Here is a 20,367-nt window from a genome sequence, read left to right on the forward strand (position 1 = left end):
CTATGTAGTGTAAAAAAATATATATATATATCTCATATTAGTATGTATATATCATATTAGTATGCATATATAATTTATAGTTTTAGTTCTGTAATATTATAATACTGTTTTTTTGTTTTTTTTTCTTTTTTTTTCTTAAATATGCGTACAAATATAGTTAATATAGAATACTAATATAATTCATTCACTCGTATGTGTCGGTATTTATTTATTTTTATTAATATTTGACACATTGTGTATGTGCTAGTGTTGACCAATATTGATTGATGGGCAAGTCAGAGATTACACCTAAATGTATGTAGATGCATCTGAAAGTGTATTTCAGTGATACATAAACTTTTTTTTTTTTTTTTAATGGCCAAACAGTCACTCTGGATGTAAAGAACTAATTGTTTTTTTCCCCCCTCACTAACTGCTCTGTGCACTGTTTATATTACTGTTGGATTCTTTAACTACTAATATGATTGCATTGCTGTAGTGTGTGGGGTTAATATGCTTGGGGTGTAATGTAATCACACTGATATAACCTCTCTCTCCATTCATTTTGGGCTACTTCCTGCTGCGCTTGCTAATACAGCCGCCATAGAAGCAAAGGAGGGTCGAGGTATGCTGGCAGTACTGTCATATCCTGCCCCTATATGCTGTGCTTTCTTTCCCTTTGTCTTTTCGTGCCTTGCCGTTCACCTCAGCGTCTGTGTGTGTGTGTGTGTGTGTGTGTGTGTGCGCGTCTCAAACGAATCATGGAAAATCTGTATTCTTGCACCAACCAATTGAATTGAACGCAGTGGTTCATGTTTCATAAAGGCATTTCTTTCCCTTTAAGAGATTCAGATTTTACAAAAAAGCCTGAAAAAAAATATATTTTTATATATAATTTATTTTTTATGATAAATGATGGATGTGGACACTTGAAAGCATCCATGCAGTGAGGGAATGAGGCTCTGCTTCACCTCATTAATTAGCTGTTGCCTGTGGACCGGAGGGGTTTGCTGGTTAGTCCCGGGCCCTGGCTAGAGCGTGCTAATTCCCATGCTGCCATGCGATTGGTGGAGAGGCCAAGACCTTCCTCCGACCAAGCATTTTCAGATTGTAATCTCGTTACGACTCTGCGCTCCTAAGACTGTCTGTTCCCGTTCACGCGTAACACTCTTGCCCGAGGCCTCTTGCCCGCTGCTGTAATGTACCGAGGCTCTAAGCCATTGTGCAGACGAACACAAACAAACGCTCTGGCGTGAAATGTTAAGTGTGCCAGAGCAAGACACTCGAGTTGCTGACCTGATTTCTAAGTTCAGCTGCATCTCCATTTTTACTGGTGGTGAATGGGCGTCTTGTGTTTGTTCTGTCAACTGGAAACGGTCATGATTCACCTTGGCAGTTGCCTGGTGTTTTCAGAAATGCCATAGAACATAAGCCTGTTAGTTGTGCAAGAATCAGCTTTCCTGTTTGAGCATGTTGTTTGGTTAAATGCGTGTTCTGCACTTTTTGTGGTTTAAAGTATGAGTGATCTAAAACATCATATAGCTTCAGAATATTGAAGTGAATTGACACTCCATTCCATTTTTTTTCAGTGTTGTAAATAATGCACTTTTTTCTCTCTTTTTGCACAATATAAATAAAATGTCTAAAATGTTTACATATGACCTGAGATATACAATATAAATAAAATGACAAGTTATATAAATAAAAGATACATTTTTTTAAATATTTATATATTCTTATATTTCTGTACGTTTTGATATATTTTACTCTATCTTATAATTGTAAAATTGCAAGTTACAGTAGTTACTTGTTACCACCATTTTATATTTCCTGTTTCTGTAGACCACTGTTTGTTTGTTTTATTTTTTATTATTATATTCTTATATTTACACTAATTTACTGGACATACTGTACACTACTGTTGAAAAGTTTGGGATTAGTAAGATTTGTGTTTTTTTTTACTTTAACTCAGCAAAGATGCATTAAATTGATCAGTATCAGACATTTGTTTCAGTAAAGACATTAATAAAGATTTCTTTTTCCAATAAATGCTGTACTTTTGAACTTTCTATTCATTAAAAAAAAAAAGTTTCCACAAAACATTGATAAGAAATTTGAGCACCAAATTCAGCTTTGCCATCACATCAATGAATTACATTTGAACATAATAAAATTATAGAGTTATTTTAAGTTATATATTAATAATATTTCACAATATTAGTGTTTTGCTATGTTTTTGATCAAATAAATGCAGTCTTGGTGAGCATAAGATACTTAAAAACATTAAAAACTCTTACCAGTCCCAAACCTTTGAACTGTAGTGTACACAGCATGACATGAGGCAAAAAATTGGTGTTGTGTATCATGTGGCATGAATGTTTGATTTTATTAATTTAGTCCATTTTAAAAAGCACCACAGTTGCATTTCCTTCATGGTTAAATCATTCAATAAATAGGATTTTTGATCACTGCAAGTGCCCAAAGGTAAACTTATTTCAGTAAATGGCTCACCGTTTGTTAATTGTCTCAAAATTCTTTTATTTATTTATTTATTTTCTCGACCTCATTTTCCTTTTTTTCCCTTTTTCCCCGGTAGCCATCCAAGGCTTCTCTCCTACACGGAAAATCCGCAACTTCGAAGAAGCTCGTGGCCTGGACCGAATAAACGAACGGATGCCTCCTCGCAAGGACGGCCAGCAACCTGACGGTACCACAGTTAACGCTGCCAACGAGAAAAACGGCACTGACGGGAATGTGTAAGGGGAGATTTTGCACTTTTCCTCTCCTCCATAGCATTGTCTCTTTCTCTGCCACGTTCTCCACAAGACAGACCCCTCAACTGCTGGATCCTGCAGAGGAGGGCCTGGGATGTGGAGAGGAATCATTCCACAGACAGAGAGAGAAATCACTTACAAACATGAGATTTTATTTATTAAATGAATTGTATTAGATGTACTTGATAGCAACATTTTAAAGATGAGTGAACGTTTGAAAGTGTGCAAAAAACAGGTATACAGTCACAATGTGTCAACCTTTAAACTACAGTTTTGTAACTCAAGAGCAGAGATGTGGGTTTAAGATGCTGCACAGATCAGAAGATCTAGTTAATCCCGGTTTTATAATATTATATGTCGCAAGGGATGGTTTGACTGAATATACTGATGTATGTTATCAATAAGTATGTCTGTAAAAGGATTTAAGACAAAAAAAAAAAACCTAAGGGAAATAAATTAAACTGTAGGTTCATTGAAAAATATTTTATATCTTAATATTATTCAGTTTCAAGCAAGATGAAAATATTAGCTGCTTTGGGTTCCATGTGTCTATTTCTACTTGGAAAAACTAGCATTTTTCGTCCAAATACAGTCAGATGACACACCACATGAAAGCAGCCATAACATTGATTTAAAAAGAAGTTGTTTGATTCTAAAACAAAACATGTCTTATGAAAGCATCATGTAATCTTACTTCTGCATCTGTACTTGAAGCTATTTCAGTCTCTTTAGAAATATCTTTTGACAGTCTTTCAGTCTTTCCCTTGTTTCTTTAAAAAAGATGATAGATGAGATTTGGCATGCAACCAACCAGTTTTATTTGTTAATATATACAGTGAAATCCGTTAGTATGCCTATAAGCTCATGTACACTTGTAACAGCCAATGTGGGACGTGTGAAGTTGCTTTGATCGACTCAAACGCCAAAGTCTTTTTCTTTTCTTTTTTTTTTTGTGCTGTGATGAGTTCACTGCCAGAGCTCTAACCAACCCTAATTTAGGGTATGATGGGGAGGTAATGAGGAATATTGCACTAAACGCAAGTCATTGTAAATAGAGAACACCTACACGTAATATTGAATATTCTCTCTTTAAAGAATGTCCTCCAGGCCATCACTTAATACAAAGTATTCAGCTTTTGCTCGTACAGACTATTGATTTCATCCAGTTCGTGCTTGAGACATTAGCAAAGCATGCTGAGCTTGATTAAACGTGTCACAAACTGACTTGGTGGTTTGAGCTGTAACACTATGTGAGGTATTGTGGTAAGGTTTTTTTATTACATGGCTGCTTGTTTTAACAGGTTTAGGGAATGTTGTGGTATGTCTCCACCTACTGTTGAGATACAGAACTTCAAGAGACTATAGAGGAAGGGCATTAAGCCTTTTAATGCATGTTTTTATTCATTTTAACAGGAGCAGCAAGTTCATCTGGTTTTAAAGCAAGTTTAATCATGAGTTTGCGATGGTGTTGAATGTCTGATGCTATGCACATGAGCAACCCACCCCGTTTTCTGGAAGCATTTGAAATGTACATTTTAGACAAGTTTGTTTTGTAAAATGTTTTTTTTTTTTTTCACTTATTTTTTATTTAAATACAGGATCTGTTCTTCACATGAGACTGAATTTTTTTTTTCTTTCTAAAATCTAATGATATGACCGATATGTTGTGCTCATCTTTAGGTGTATGAATTCAGCTTTTATGACAAATAAATGTGATTCCAGTGCAACCTTCCAACATACAGCATTTTCTGAAGTGTGTATGTGTGTTTTGCTGGATCTAATCAGTGCAGTATGTCTGTGAACTCTAAAGGGAACATTTGCTACATTTATTTGCATGTATACCAATGGATTAAGCAGCTGATCTGGGATCAGTTCTACTGTTTTTCTTGAATGGTTTAACAGGGTGTGAGCTGGTCTTGGTGTATTGGCAATGTGAACTTCTAATGGAAGGATGTGGAAGTTTGAATTTATTAAGTTTCTGTTTGCGTTCAAGAGTTGAAATGTTGAGTATTAGGCCTTCATAGGCTCAGAGACTCAATGAAGTCCCTGAAACACATCTGTGGGAATGTGTAAAAATGTTGTTTATGCACAATTATAGCATCATTAAAAATACAATATGGAGATTTAATTGAACTACCATTTTATCAAGTACTTGTAACGCGAGGCCACCATAAATTTCTTGATATTATGTAGATGTATCAGTTAAGACGACAAATAAAAACTGAAATACTATGGTCCTCATGTTTGGTCATATTTTCTTAATTTTTAATCAGTTGGTTAAAAAACAATAATCTGAATGTGATTCAACATGCAAATATATTTCAGTCATAAATTCACATTGCATTTTACAAAACAATAAGTTTTCATAAATATAAAACCACAAAAATTTTAATTATTTAAAGCATTTAAAAGCCTTTTTTTAAGCATAAAAAAGAAGTTGCTGATATTGCAATGAAAAACTAGAATAGAATCACATCTAGAAGAGGTAGTGACTTTACAGAGGGGGTGTGAAATTTTATAAACTTTAGAAAATCAGCTTTATAATGTGAGCTATCTGTGGACGTGAGGGCTATTTTTGCTGACTGAAAATCATAAAAACCATTACTATACAGAAGGCAGGCTCAATTATACAGGAACAGACTGTACAAATAAATAAATTAAAGTGAAATTTAAAAATCAAATTTTCAATTAAAAACAAAACGACTTAAAATTCATCATGTCACTCAAGGACAATCTTTTACACACTGTAAAATTCATTTAGTTGTGTTGGTTTACTAAGCCTCAGGCTTGTAACACACTTATATCCAATCTGCAGGGTCTGGAGTCTCTGACCATCCAAAGTGCTGGTTTGACAGGTGCTAGACATCACACCCTTGGAGGAGGTGGTCTAAGAGCCTGTGAGGGAGAGAATTAACAAGGCTCTAAATGTTCAGAAAAATATCTCTTACGTTTCTAAAGAAATTATAATGTATTCTCTTTTTTAATAAACGTGGATGCTAAATGAATAAATGTAAATTTGTTAAATATAGTCTCTCTATCATTTCATACATTTTCTTAGCGTCAGACTGGAAGCATAAAGGTATAGTCCACCCAAAATTCAATCTTGTTTTTATAGCAAAATTTAATACACTGAATGGTGACCAAGGCTGTTTAGCAAAATTTGAAGGCTACATTTTCAGTCTATAAATTACAGTCTGTTACGCTGTAAAGTGTAATTATGTGTATATCACTAGCAATTTATGAGTGAAAATTGCATTTCTTCAGTGGACATTGAATATTACACAAGTCACACTGACTACTGGTACTTTCGCAATGCTTTTTCATCATTTTGGCACTTGACAGTTCCTGATCTCAATCTACTTCTGTTGTATGTTAAAAAAAAAAAGGACTGAGGAACAATTTTTTTCCCAGAGCTGTAGCCTGTATTACACCTCTTTCCTTACATGCACAGACACTGAAGACTGCAACAAAACTTAAGCGGTCTACTTGCTTCCAGTGCACTGAACACTTTACTGTTTAACGTTTGTCTCTCTGCACTGTATTGTTATGCACTATAATGCTGCTCGTCTCTGAGAGTTACCAAACAAATTTCATTGTATTATTATAATGACAATAAAGTTATTTCTATTCTTTAAATACTGATGTAAACATCAGTCATTGCACATTATGTAGAGTTAGCTTTGCTACCTGTCGTGCATTTAGGTAGTCATTATGTAGAGCTCTGGATTGAACTGAAGAGAGTGGAGGTGGATGTGGAGGTGGTGCTGAAGGCCTTGTTACCTAAGAATAAACAAGAGATCACAAAGTCCTGATTAGAGTTTGTCAAATGAGATGATGAAATTTCATCAGATGCGACTGCAAGTTACCGGAGATGGCTTCTGATTTGGTGTCGACTGATGGCTGTAGTCAGGGATGTTGACTACATGAACTTTCTGCTGCCTTGGACGGCTATTAAGAAAACAGCAGCATTAAGTACACTTGATTTATTGACTTCCCCCAGTGTTTAAATGTTGGTTTCTTATACTCTTACCCGAATGAATGTGGCGTGCGCTTGCTGCGCTTGTAAAAGAAGACGGCCAGTCCAATTAGAAGTATCCCAATCAGGACACAGACAACCACAGCAATGGCTATTGTCACACCTAGAAATGGAAAGAGGCAAAAAATCGTATTTGTGATCCTCAAAACTAAATGAATATGAGGCTATTTTGAATGCAGTCTCTGTGGTACTACCTTTAGAAGAACCTTCACTTTCTGCTGGTGTTTCACAATCTGGAGGCAGCCATCCAGTTTCACATCTGCACTCCTTTCTGTGGTCACAAACCTGTAGCATATACACTTATGTTAATTCTTCTAAAAACAAGTTACAACTTCTGATGTACAGTGTGTATAACTTATGAAAGAATATTAGGTTAATAGAAAAACATAATATGGGAATTTCCCTAATGTGGGACGAATAAAAGTTTATCTAATCTAATCCATTTGTTTCATTTTATGAGGAAACAAGAAGTTAGTGTTTGAGAAAGGCATATTTTGGCTCATACCGCATGGCCTCTGCACTTGGCGGAGCAGTTTGTTGCTTTGTAAGCCGTCTCTAGGTCAACACACTCATTCTGGTTACAAACCTGAGAAAACAAACACGTCGTGAGTGGCAAATTATAATGCTTCCTGATACCAAACCTACACATTTTCTTTTATTAGAGGTGATTGAAGGAGTTCATTGTTATTGAACTACAAGGAAGTTTGGGAATAACTGGCATGTATCTAGAGACCGGTCTTACCAGTCCTTCCCCACATTTGGTGCCAGTGTCGACTTGACCATAATCTTTTTCAGGATCACTGTAGAATGTGGCTTTACAATTTTTGAATTTTACTAGGCGTCCATAATTGGGACTTTCATTGCTAGATTCACAGAACAGTTTTCCACACATCACATCTCTGCAGATAGACAAAAAAGATTGGCGTTTGATCAGACAGTGAAGGGATATGTGAAGGGATTAATGGATGGACTGATGAATGTAAAATCCTACTGTTTTTGGCATCCAATATATTTATCGCCATTGCGTTTGCAGTAGGCGTAGTATTCCGCTCTTGTGTTCTGGTTGTAGCAATAGTCCTGAGCCACTACAGCAGCTTTATTTATTTGAATAAAAAGAAAAATTTGCACAATCATATGTGGCTCAACACTAATTATTTTTCACTTGCATCAAAATATTACTGGACTCACTTGGACCCCACATTTTAATGCATTGCTCCTCTCTCTGTGGGCACTGGCCATTGTAGCAATAGCCTTTCCCATTCTTGCAAGGGAGTCCATTGACTGTAAAGACATCTTCAGGACACTCGGCTGATTTTCCAGTGCATGACTCGGGCAAATCACACTCGTAATTATTTGGACGACACACATGTGCGGCTGACATGATCTGATGGAGAGGAAGAAAAACATGCAGGTTATTGGTAGTTACCAGTAGGCCTATAAATGAATGAAACCATATGATAAAACATTTTTCAAATGATTGAAAACAATGACACATTATTTTTAATGTATTATATATATATACATACATACATATATTTAAGATTATATTATGAACTATTTCGTTTCATCCGGTTTAAAAAGTTTGAAATTGATTCTATTCATTATTCATAAGAGGGAACGCCCCTCGATTCATTTTCCTCCAATCACTGCCTGATGCAGGAGAGCGGAATTCAAAACCGCTATGAGGCAACTTTGAGACAGTTTCAGTGCAGTGCGGTAAATCTAGTCTGTTTTTAATCTTTTGTTGTGCTCCAAGAGCCAGAGACCTTTAGTCACACATATTCCATTTACACAAAGAAAAGCATTTGGGCTGATGATGAAAGCAATTTATTATTAGTGATAAAGATTTTGCCAAATATATGGGCTTTCTTTAGCAGTTTATTTATGAATTGTTAAAACGTATAGAGCGTAATAAAGCAGCTGTGTTACTCTGATACTCCATTGATTTGATGAATATTACCGCAAAATGCCCCAACTCTGAATCTTACCTTACAATTCTCACAACATTCCCCTGTTGCACATTGTGAGCCCTCTGTCAGTTTGCAGGTGGTGGCATTGCAGCATGGGTTTGTGCACTCCTATATGTTGTGAAATAAAGGCAATGAGTAGGTGTATGTCTTAAGATTAAGGTACGGTATGTTCGCTCCAGGCACATAATAAATTGTATTTTAAGTACTAGTTCTGAGAATCTAGAAAAGCTCTTGGAAAGTAATTTGCATGTCAAACATTGAATGAATGAACATCCAGTAAAAGTATGCGGTTCATCCTACACAATTTCTGGCCAAAAAAGAAGAGATGACTAATGCAGTGCATGTATAAACAGATTTGCAGTAATTATTACTTTCAATCCGTCATCTATTTTGCACACTGCTGAGAAAGATGAATGAGAGATGGACAATCCCATCTCCTCCCATAGGCACACCAAACACAACATTACTTTAGTGATTCGTTGTCAAATGTAGAGTATATAGCCTACTGGAAAACATTCCTGTTGAGAATTATCTGTGCATGTCTTGACATTATCTTGCTTCTGATTGTATATAGATGTGACTTACTTCCCATGTGATTCTAAATTTACATTTTTCAGAACCCTTCAACAAATACGTTTGTTTGGTACTTTACTTTGGTATTTTGAGTAATTTACTTGATATAAATTAGTTGAAATAACATTTTTCAGACATTTAAGACACCCTAGTCCGCTTACCTGCAGTGTTCCACAGTCACATTGTTCTCCTATCTCCACAAATCCATTTCCACATACAGGTGGCTGAATCAATTCTTTTGGTTTGGGCATATTCATAAGACATTCTGGGTTTTTGCTGTTCAGGTAATCTGCATAGTTATTAGTACTGCAGCTGCTGAAGTGTTGAGGGATGAAATAGCTGCAGAGATATGGAGCAGTGAACTTTTGTTTTAGGCTCTCCATAAATTTCAAATTAAAACATTACAGTATAAATTGCAGATTTGTTAAAAAAAATATTAAGCTAATGAAGTTCAACTGGTACACAGTAAGTACCTGAGAGCAGCTGTCATAATGCAAGTGCCATCAGAACAATCGCAGCTGCTGCTGTCGTGACTCATGCCCAGATTGTGCCCCATCTCATGGGCCATAGTAGCCCCCACTGCTATAGCCTGAGAGTTGTGATCCTTTGAAGAGGAATAAACAGTTAGTACTTCAACTATAGATCCAGGCTTAACATTGATGAAAACAGACATTCTTTTATTCAAATTTAGTCTATATGTGACCCTCTCTGTGAAAACCCAGCTAAAGGGTTTTGTGATTTTTACTGTTTTCTACATAAAATCATCCTTCATAAGGTAAAGAACATTCTGTGAAAATGTAACTTTTATATCTTTAATATTGACTGATTAAGGCCATATCAAAGATTGAAATCATAGTGAAATTAATGGTTCAAATCAAAATTTGATGCTTGTTATCTCATAAGTAGATTTGGTAACACTTTACAATAAGGTTCGTTAGTTAACATTAGTTAACAACATTAGTAAACATGAACTAAGAATGAACAATACTTCTACAGCATTTATTAATCTTAGTTAATGTTAATTTCAGCATTTACTAATGCATTATTAAAATCATAAGTTGTGTTTGTTAACATTAGTTAATGCACTGTGAACTAACATGAATAATCAATGAACAACTGTATTTTCATTAACAAAGATTAATAAATAATGTAATACATGCATTGTTCATTGTTTGTTCATGTTAGTTAATACATTAACTAATGTTAACAAATGACACGTACCTTATTGTAAAGTGTTACCGTAGATTTTGAGACTTTAGTCTGGATTTCACTGAGAGGGTCACATATTATGATGTATTAAGGTTAATTTGGCATGAAGTAAAGAATAAGGCATTGCAACAATAAGCAATACACCATGGTGATTCATCAGTATGCAGTGGCAGAAAAGATTTCCTCTTCCTCCATTAATGTGAAGCTATTCTCTTCATGCAAAAATGTTACTTCATGAATGAATAAAACGCCCCCAAACTATCTCCATACTACAGTTCTGCCTATATCCCTTTCCTTTATTGTGATCCTATCAGATTATTTATTTATTTTCATTCATGCAAGTTTCATTACATATTTTTGGCAAATATGTTTGTGACTTGTTATGAGCGAATATTAGTACCTGCACAATCCCTGTTGAAAGACCTCCACACAGAGTTCCAATGTAAGCTAGACCCACAGTTGCTCCATCAAAGTTGATTGCACTGAGAGGAGGACAAAAAATCAATTGTTTAATCCACATTCAGCTGATCTTGCTGGTTTGCATTTAGTTAGTGGTTAAAGTCTGTCTTCTTCTGGTTTCAGTTCCAAAACCATTTCAAAGTAGAACACATAGCGCAGCTTGGAGCAGACAAAGTATTGGAGAAGTTCTGAGCTTATCTGATTAACTATATTGTATTTATTTTCCCCGTGTAAACTGACCTAAGGAGGTGGGCGTTGTCGTGCTGTTTTCTTTTGACAAGATCACTGTTCCTCCACTTGGTAAAGTTTTCCAAGGTAGCTCCCGCAACAGGAGAAACTGTTATCTTATCGCTATCTGTCCAGACTTCAAATCCAGTCAGAGCAACAAATGTGTTGATTTCTTTATATGCCTGCACACCAAGAAAAGAGTGAAAGAGAGAATTGTATGTTATTTTGTGAACAATGGGGTCCAAAAGTCTTTTTTTCTGATACCTTTTTAAATGACAAATTGTATTATTAAAAAATCAACATAGTACAATAAGCTATTCGTCACAGGGTGTTACAATTAGTATTCTGTATGCAAAAAACTGACACTGAATCGCAAGCTTGTGGAAAACTTTGAACCATGTTATCCTGCATGATTTGCATCTTGTGTGCTTCAGTGGAAGCAAGGACACCGTAGACCTTGTTAAAAATTTGATAAATCTACAACCTAGAAAAGCAGAATCTTAAATATTTCTTACTCATTTCATGCCATTGTGTTCCTTTTTTAAATCACTTTTGAAACAAGTTTTTAAATGCAGCTTAAATCTCAGGTTTTTAGATTTTTAGACTCCACTCTATGCATGTTTTGTACTAGTGCGACACTATAAATGGTTTTAACTAAAGTACTAAGCCAGTACTCATCCGATGGCAAAGATCTGTAACTAGTCATTTATCAGACTCAAGAATCCTTGTTATCACAGGTCGTAGCTGCAATATCCTGTATGATCCATAAAGGTCGGCATACTGGAATTTTTTGATAACATATGCGTCATCATCAGTGACTCACATTATTGATGTAATTGATGATTTCAAATATCCTCTTTCTCAGCTTCTGAAGATCGCTGTCCATTTTCTTGTACTGAAGGGGAACAAAAAATTGAATGATGAATCCAAGCATTTCGTCACTCAGTCATACTTCTGACACGCTTTCTGAAATCTGTTAACATCAGTGTTTTAAATGTACTGTGACGAATTTAGAAACTATAAAAACCATAATGCTGAACAAGCACGAAATACCACGTACGTTGCTTTAACCTAGTGAGGGATTTTTATTTTTTTTTTGTAATAGAACGTCAGATATCATCTTGATGGTCACTGAGACACCAAAAATAAATAAATAAATAAAAAACTTTATCTGTGAATCATTTTTAGATTAGTTATGCTGCATTATTCATCAAGGTGCATTGATTCCCACTCTTACTTCTCTGTTGTCTGCCACAAGGAAGAGCTCAATGTATTTCTGTTGCTGGAAAAAAGTTGGCCCCTGATCAAGTGGAAGTAAATAGATGGAAAATAGAGAACAGACAACAGAATAATTAATTCAGTGGCAAAACAATATGAACTACCCTACTTTAGTGCATGTACTGTACAATGTTAGGTTAATCTGGGACATTTTTTGCACTTCAGACTTCTGCAATTTATTGCAATCATCACCTTAACATTGCAGAACAACGAGTAAGACTGTATCACATGACACGTCTAAATGTGGTTAATCCTTGTGAAACTTTAACTTTGCTTTGCTTTGCTGCTTTTTACAATGCTAAAGTAAATGAATAGACCATCTTACTGAGGAACGAGAACGACTTTTGAGAATGCGTGGAGGAGCGCCTTCGTCACTCTCGTCCCAAGTAGTGTTGGTGACTCCACACACTCTAGGCGTCTCTTCATTTACATCTTCGTACTTAAAGACAGCATGGTCACCATCACCATCCTCAGACAACGGCTCGATCAGAAACCTCTGCTCCTCTGTTTGGAAATAGCCTCTGTGAACACAATTCACATAATGGGCACAATGTCTTTTGTATGTCTTTTGTAGGGGCTTTTGGCCTGGTTACAGAGAGTAGTAAGCCTGGTGAAATCAAAGCAATTGGCACAAGAGGTGACTTGGGAAACCATGTGTAATTTGTGTGTCTCATTTATCCAAGTAGAAAACACAAGTCACACTGTAACTTCTGTTCATTTGCGGAAAAGTGAAGAACGTGCTTGAGGCAACAAACTGACTGAATACAGTAATAGTAATAGCAGTAGAGATTGTAGAAAGAAGCTTTTTAAAGATGTATATGTGTACTTTCGTTAAAGCAAGTTAATATGTGATTGTAAAAGTTCAAAAGAAACGCCTTTTAAAATAATGGTTTCCTACCGTAATCCATCGCAGGTGCTCATGCTAACCGATGATTTACTGTCATTGACTATTTTCCCATGATAATAGCATAAGTCCTGTGGAAGAAAAAGAGTATTAAATAAATCTCTCACTCTATGGATTATATGTTATATATATGTCATAGTAATACTGGTTGTAGTATACCAGATCCTCAGGTGTGGTTGTGACAAGCATCCCATCTTCAGTGTAATAAGTTTCTCTATAGTCTTTCGTCAATAGGCCACTGTTGACCAACACACATTTCTCAGATCAGTAATAAATTACTGGACAAATTGCAATATGTAATGTGGGAACTGCCGTTTTAAAATGACATGCAAATGTTCGACTTTGATAATGAGGAACTTTTCTAAATGACAACTAGTGGATATACAAAAATGATGACAAATGAGTAACTGAGGAGACAGACTTACTCATTTTTCTGGAGGTGCATTTCAATGTCTCTACCACCCAGTGTCATAGCATATTTCACCGTGTCAGGTCTTGACTGCAGGGAATGAAAATAAATCAAATTTAGTTTGATTAAAATATTTAAACATTAAATTTTGATGTGGGTAGATGAGAACTCACCTTTAAGTCTCTTTTTTGTAGAGCATGTAATCTGATTGGTCGAACAATCTCATACACCTTTTTTCCATCTAGTTCAGGAATGTGACCGACTATAGCAGATTGACAAACAGAGGGAATTATAGACACTGAATCACAGATTAGTCATAAAGTAAAAACATACAGTAATTATTATTTTTTTTTTATAGCCTGTAGATGTAAACTTTTAGATGTCAGAACTATTCCAACTGATCCAAATATTTTAGTGAAAGCACAAGTGTAAACTTGAACCTGCTGGTTTAAGTGATAACTGCCAACAGACTTACAGGGATCTGTTATTTTAATGTTATGAGCAAAATTGATAGACAATAATCTCTGTCCAAATTTGATCATCTTTTTTTCCCCCTTAAAGCATGTTTGATTTGCTGTAATAAAATCTGCCCTAATAAAAATTAGTTGTTAATGTTCATTAGGATGAAACAATGGTAGCTCATGTTCTTGTTTCAATAATAGCAAATGTTTCATCAATTTAGCAAATTAGACTCTGCAAAGAATAGATAAGCATGGTATTTTTTTAGGGTGTAGCTTCAACATCCGCAATAACACAATCTGTCTCAAATCTGATACAACGCAAATGCATTAATCAGAGGGTGTGCTGTTGTTATTGAGCCTGAGGCATTTAACTGCGCACTCAGGAAAAAAGGTACAAAAGGTATGAAAGCTGTCACTGGGGCAGCACCACCTTTTCAAAAGGTACACATATGTACCATACTAATATGTACATTTAAAGGTATATATTAGTCTCATACTTAAAAGCACTCTTTAGGGGTACAAAGCTGTAATTTAAAAGATAATAATAAAAAGATAATGCCCCAGTGACAGCTTGAACTTTTTTTTTTTTTTTTTGTGCAGCCCTTTCATGTAATCAAATAGTCTAATATGCACCAAAACATGACGGCGAGATTAAATAAAACAAAAAGAATTGATAACAGTTTATATTATAGTTAAGTACTGAATCAATATTAATACATAACATGCTTGTGAATGATCCTTTTTAGTATTAATACTATTTATTATACTGTTTTGGTAGTGGTTCAGTTGTATTTTGTTATATTTACATGTACGTAGACACTACAATCTAACATGTTACCAGTGATTTCATATGAATTAATTGCTTCATGTTTCCTTGGGAACATTACCTAAAATATGCAATAATGATTTGAAATGATTTAAAACAATACTGTTTTAAAATAATATAAACAATACATTTGTTATACATAAAGATATATCATGCAGAGCAAATACTGCATTGTATATCATGTGCATGATTTACCTGACTTAGTAAAGGATCAAGATAAAGATCAAGGATCTGTACAAATAAAAATATCACATATTTTTACAAGTTCTATAATTCTAAAATCGAACACTCTTTCAATTCATGAACTCTTTGACTTAGTAAGCGCAGTGCAGTATTACAGCTGAAGAGTCCACAGTCTGCAGTGCAGAGATTAGTTAATCAGTCATTGTGGAGCGGAGGCACTGGTGTATCCAGTATCTTACCTGTGGGATCGAGTGAAACACACAGAGTAAAGATCCACAACATCAGATGTCTTCTGCCCATTGTGAGTGTACAGAACCACTGAAACAGAATCGTTTGGTTAAGCAAAGTTTTATAGTTCAGTTCAAGTGTGGTTTAGGCTGTACACATGCACTTTCAGGAAATGACACAGAGGTATAAAAGATTAGTGACATGCTTGGACACGCCCCTGAGAGTGTTAAAAGAATGCAGGAAATATACAGACAGACCTTGACATGGTGATACTCGCTCTTAGTGTTGACAAACACTATATAGAAGCATCATGCATGAGTGTTCAATGGCCTTATTTAACTGCTCCAAAAAAGTGACCTATATAAACTGATCACTCTGGGGACATATCTTTACTTGTGTGTTCTAGAAAATCCTGTCTTTTAACATTTGCTAGTCAAAAACAAACAAAAAACCATCAAATGAATCATCCAGACAAACAACAAGGTAAGGTGGTCAAGCAGGTCTGTTATTTTACACCACTATGATTCAAGCACAATCTGATTCTACCTTTCCTTTTTCCACTGTTTTTTTGCGAATAGTGTGGTGCACATTAGGAGCATTGAAATTCAACTTTATCTAACGTACAGTGACAGACGCGAAGGCCACTATCTCTTTTCGTAACAATAAAATTAAAACTAAAAGAGCTTCGGTCTACAAACAGGCAACTAGGCTTAGCTCATAAGTACTCCTATACTTGAAACTGCAAGTGTTGCAAAAATGTTTGCCATCCTAATAACCAGAGTATCTAACCACTTTCTTTCATGTAGCCTACATAAAATTAGAAATGTTTTATCCTTTATTTTTTTACATAATTTATTCAAGTACACCTTAAACTGACAAAGAATGAGTTGAATAGATATACTGTACATTGCTTGCAACGTAGTGATTAATTCTCAAAACATTACCAGATGAATATAGAAAGCAAATTGCTGCATTTGTAGATACATAAAAGTGTAGAGAGCCTCCATAGGATGAGCAAAATACGTTGCCTTACCTTCACTCTGCTGCTCCTCATGCTGTTTGGCTTTAAGTTTTATTCAGGACTTACAGATTCATACTTGCTAATACTGTGTCTGTTTATAGACACTGTCTGATTGTCTTGTGAATTTCAAAACTGCATTTTTTCTTCCCTTTTTCTTCAGCCTTAGGGTTTCTTAAAAATGTCAGTGCATGAAAATGTGTAATGTGAGCCAAAAATAGGAAACTCCTGCCCTGTCATCTGTGATTTCCTCTCCCACTGAAATGCATTCTTGCTCTTCTTCTAATACACAAGGTCAAGTCAAGGACAATAATGCAGTTATTGTGCCTTCTCCTGACGCCTCCAACAAAGCCATTGTTCGCTTGTTGGAGTGGAGAAAGCAGGCAGTGTCCATTACGGCCGCATGTGTTGCAAACTGGCCCTTTTCTCTCTTCCCTATTCCCTTGTCTCCTCCTGCTCTCTGTCCTTCTGTGACCTATTGCTCAATTGTCTGTTCTGTCATGGATCTGCACTTGTGTGTGTGAGAATTACTCATTGAGATCTGGATAGATGAAGCTAAGCATCATCAAAAACCAATATGTTGCTTCTGGTAAAAAAGAAGACATGTAATATTCCCCAGTGAACCTGAAAGGCTTATGTAAAGAAACACTATTGACATCATCAACATTCAGATCCTGAGCATAAAAGTGTCATGACAAACGTGTATGAACACACTACTGTTCAAAGGTTTGAGTTAGTAAGATTTTTGAGGTTTTCAAAGTCTGTTATGATCACTAAGGCTGCATTTATGTGAAAATGAAATTTAAAATAAAAAAAGAAACAGTAATATTGTGAAATATTATTGCAATTTAAAATGTATTTTTTAACCATGTGATGGTAAAGCTGAATTTTCAACAGCCATTACTCCAGTCTTCAGAGTCACGTGATCCCTCAGAAATCATTCTAATATGTTGATTTGGTGCTCAAGAAACATTTATTATTATTATTATTATTATTATTATTATCATCATCCGTATTTAACACATGTTGTGCAATATTTGTGAGAAAACAGTGATAATAGAAAATTCAGAAGAATCCAAAGAATTGTTAGTTTCAAGAGGCGTGCATGAACCCGCAGAGACCAATAAAGACCATGTGTCCACATTCTTCCTCTGAGTAGCAGTTACAACATGTATTTTAGCTGCTAAATGCATTCACAGATTCATATGCTGTTTCATGCCATGGACCATCTGTACCTCTGTCTTAAGATTTTATTGTTTAGTGGAAGCATAAACAAAGAATAACTTAATAATAATATCTTATTCTGCTGTTCTTTGTATGACAAGAGAATATTTACAGAATATCAGTGTATAAGCTTAACTGATAGACTTTACTCTTCAAGGCTGTTACATCCCTGTTCAGTTTGATAGGTTTTGGGATGAAGATTTTCGGTTTTGTGTAAATATTTTTAGAGAGATCTTGTGTAATTATAATTTTTGTCCACTTGGTGGCAGTGTCCCCAAACTACTCAATGCCAAGTTACAACCCGAATTCTAGAAATGTTGGGACGTTTTTTAAATTTGAATAAAATGAAAACTAAAAGAATTTCAGATCACATGAGCCAATATTTTATTCACAATAGAACATAGATAACATAACAAATGTTTAAACTGAGAAATGTTACAATTTTATGCACAAAATGAGCTCATTTCAAATGTGATGCCTGCTACAGTTCTCAAAATAGTTGGGATTGGGGCATGTTTACCATGGTGTAGCATCTCCTCTTCTTTTCAAAACAGTTTGAAGACATCTGGGAATCGAGGTTATGAGTTTCTGGAGTTTTGGTGTTGGAATTTGGTCCCATTCTTGCCTGATATAGGTTTCCAGCTGCTGAAGAGTTCGTGGTCGTCTTTGACGTATTTTTCGTTTAATGATGCGCCAAATGTTCTCTATAGGTGAAAGATCTGGACTGCAGGCAGGCCAATTCAGCACCCGGACTCTTCTGCTATGAAGCCATGCTGTTGTAATAGCTGCAGTATGTGGTTTTGCATTGTCCTGCTGAAATACACAAGGCCGTCCCTGAAATAGACGTCGTCTGGAGGGGAGCATATGTTGCTCTAAAACCTTTATATACCTTTCAGCATTCATAGTGCCTTCCAAAACATGCAAGTTGCCCATACTGTATGCACTTATGCACCCCCATACCATCAGAGATGCTGGCTTTTGAACTGAACACTGATAACACGCTGGAAGGTCTCACTCCTCTTTAGCCCGGAGGACACGGCGTCTGTGATTTCCAACAAGAATGTCAAATTTGGACTCTTCTGACCATAAATGAGCCTTGGCCCACAGGACACGACGGTGCTTCTGGATCATGTTCACATATGGCTTCCTTTTTGCATGATAGAGTTTTAGTTGGCATCTGCAGATGGCACGGTGGATTATGTTTACAGTGGTTTCTGGAAGTATTCCTGGGCTCATTTAGTAATGTCAATGACAGAATCATGCCAATGAGTGATCCAGTGTCGTCTGAGGGCCCGAAGACCACGGGCATCCAACAAAGGTCTTCGACGTTGTCCCTTACGCACAGTGATTTCTCCAGTTTCTCAGAATCTTTTGATGATGTTATGCACTGTAGATTATGAGATTTGCAAAGCCTTTGCAATTTGACATTGAGGAACATTGTTTTTAAAGTATTCCACAATCTTTTTACGCACTCTTTTACAGATTGGAGAGCCTCTGCCCATCTTTACTTCTGAGAGACTCTGCCTCTCTAAGATAATCCCTTTTATAGCTAATCATGTTACAGACCTGATGTCAATTAAATTAATTAGTTGCTAGATGTTCTCCCAGCTGAATATTTTCAAAATGTCTTGCTTTTTCAGCCCTTTGTTGCCCCCGTCTCAACTTTTTTGAGACCTGTAGCAGGCATCAAATTTGAAATGAGCTCATTCAGTGGATAAAAGTGTAAAATTTCTCCGTTTAAACATTTGTTATGCTCTCTATGTTCTATTGTGAATAAAATATTGGCTCATGTGATTTGAAAGTCTTAGTTTTCATTTTATTCAAATTTAAAAAATGTCCCAACATTTCCGGAATTCAGGTTGTACAGTACATGCATAATAGTCTTTGAGATTTATTTTAAATCAAATTTCTCCTCACAAAGATGTTACCTCCCTTTCTATGATTATGCATTTTTTTTCATTAGTGTTTACATAACTAATTTTTTAAAGGTGCTTGGGAATAATGCGCTCTGTTGCTAAATCCTAAAGACAGAAACCGTTGCGGCCACAAGGGGGCTTTCTATGATCACCTAGTGGATGCAAAGGTTTATGCAAAACTGTAGATGCCTTTTCAATGTATAAAATAATTCTCTTATATCATGGGAAACCTATGAAATTCACTTCTCAATTCTCCAGTGGAAACATTTGTGTTTAATTTCTTGGTCTGTTTTTGTCCTCCTTCATCACCCTCCATAGTCACTGATGAAAGAACTTATATAAAGAGAAAAAGAGACTGGCAGACTTGTTATGCGATTTGTTTAGTCTTCTGCCTTTTAAGTTTTATAGAGATTAAGTGACGGAGATCTCATCTCGCAGTTGTCAGCTTTTGGATGATGTAATTGCTTTTAAACTTATTAATATGATGTCTGCGGCTTTTTTTATTCATAATGTAATCCAAATGTCTCATTCACTGTTTATGTGTATATGTGGGGAAAGTGTTTTCATTGTTTGTTTAATCTGCGTAATATTATATGGCTGACCATGTATTTCTCTTTTTGGAACGATGGTCATATTTTGATATATAATGCAGTCTATGTTCTGTGTATTATTCTGTTCCTGTCTGTAAGGAA

General features: G+C 35.7%; 2 protein-coding genes across 3 annotated transcripts in view; one reads left to right on the forward strand and one right to left on the reverse strand.

The window, feature by feature from the left end:
- ppp3cca (protein phosphatase 3, catalytic subunit, gamma isozyme, a) overlaps nt 1-4,990 on the forward strand; it is a 41,748-nt gene extending 36,758 nt beyond the window's left edge. The window contains exons 13-14 of one of the 2 annotated variants that reach the window (XM_058775288.1): nt 578-604; nt 2,576-4,990. In XM_058775288.1, the coding sequence (XP_058631271.1) occupies nt 578-604; nt 2,576-2,739 (191 nt within the window). In that variant the 3' untranslated portion in view covers nt 2,740-4,990. The remainder of the gene's footprint in view (nt 1-577; nt 605-2,575) is intronic. The other variant, XM_058775289.1, reaches the window with a different exon arrangement.
- adam28 (ADAM metallopeptidase domain 28) lies at nt 4,314-16,615 on the reverse strand. The gene is made up of 23 exons (XM_058775287.1): nt 16,551-16,615; nt 15,529-15,607; nt 13,993-14,081; nt 13,836-13,909; nt 13,570-13,648; nt 13,405-13,481; nt 12,832-13,027; nt 12,466-12,528; nt 12,052-12,123; nt 11,241-11,410; nt 10,942-11,023; nt 9,806-9,936; nt 9,494-9,671; nt 8,778-8,867; nt 7,978-8,173; nt 7,781-7,883; nt 7,532-7,688; nt 7,295-7,375; nt 6,984-7,074; nt 6,784-6,892; nt 6,620-6,701; nt 6,441-6,533; nt 4,314-5,648 (listed from the first exon to the last, which is right to left on the reverse strand). Exons 1-23 carry the CDS (start codon nt 16,569-16,571, stop codon nt 5,619-5,621), a joined length of 2,343 nt encoding a protein of 780 aa, XP_058631270.1. The 5' UTR covers nt 16,572-16,615; the 3' UTR covers nt 4,314-5,618.
- Nucleotides 16,616-20,367: the final 3,752 nt, after the last annotated feature.

The sequence above is a fragment of the Onychostoma macrolepis genome, chromosome 05, assembly GCF_012432095.1.
Source record: "Onychostoma macrolepis isolate SWU-2019 chromosome 05, ASM1243209v1, whole genome shotgun sequence".
In the NCBI taxonomy this organism is placed as follows: Eukaryota; Metazoa; Chordata; class Actinopteri; order Cypriniformes; family Cyprinidae; genus Onychostoma; species Onychostoma macrolepis.

What these genes read in the sequence shown, in the direction of transcription:
- adam28 (XM_058775287.1), bottom strand. Translation starts at nt 16,571, where the DNA reads ATGAGGAGCAGCAGAGTGAAG. An exon ending in TGTTTCACTCGATCCCACAG is followed by an intron (nt 14,082 to 15,528) that starts GTAAGATACTGG and finishes AATCTGCTATAG; the next exon opens with TCGGTCACATTCCTGAACTA. An exon ending in TATATTGGATGCCAAAAACA is followed by an intron (nt 7,689 to 7,780) that starts GTAGGATTTTAC and finishes GTCTATCTGCAG; the next exon opens with AGATGTGATGTGTGGAAAAC.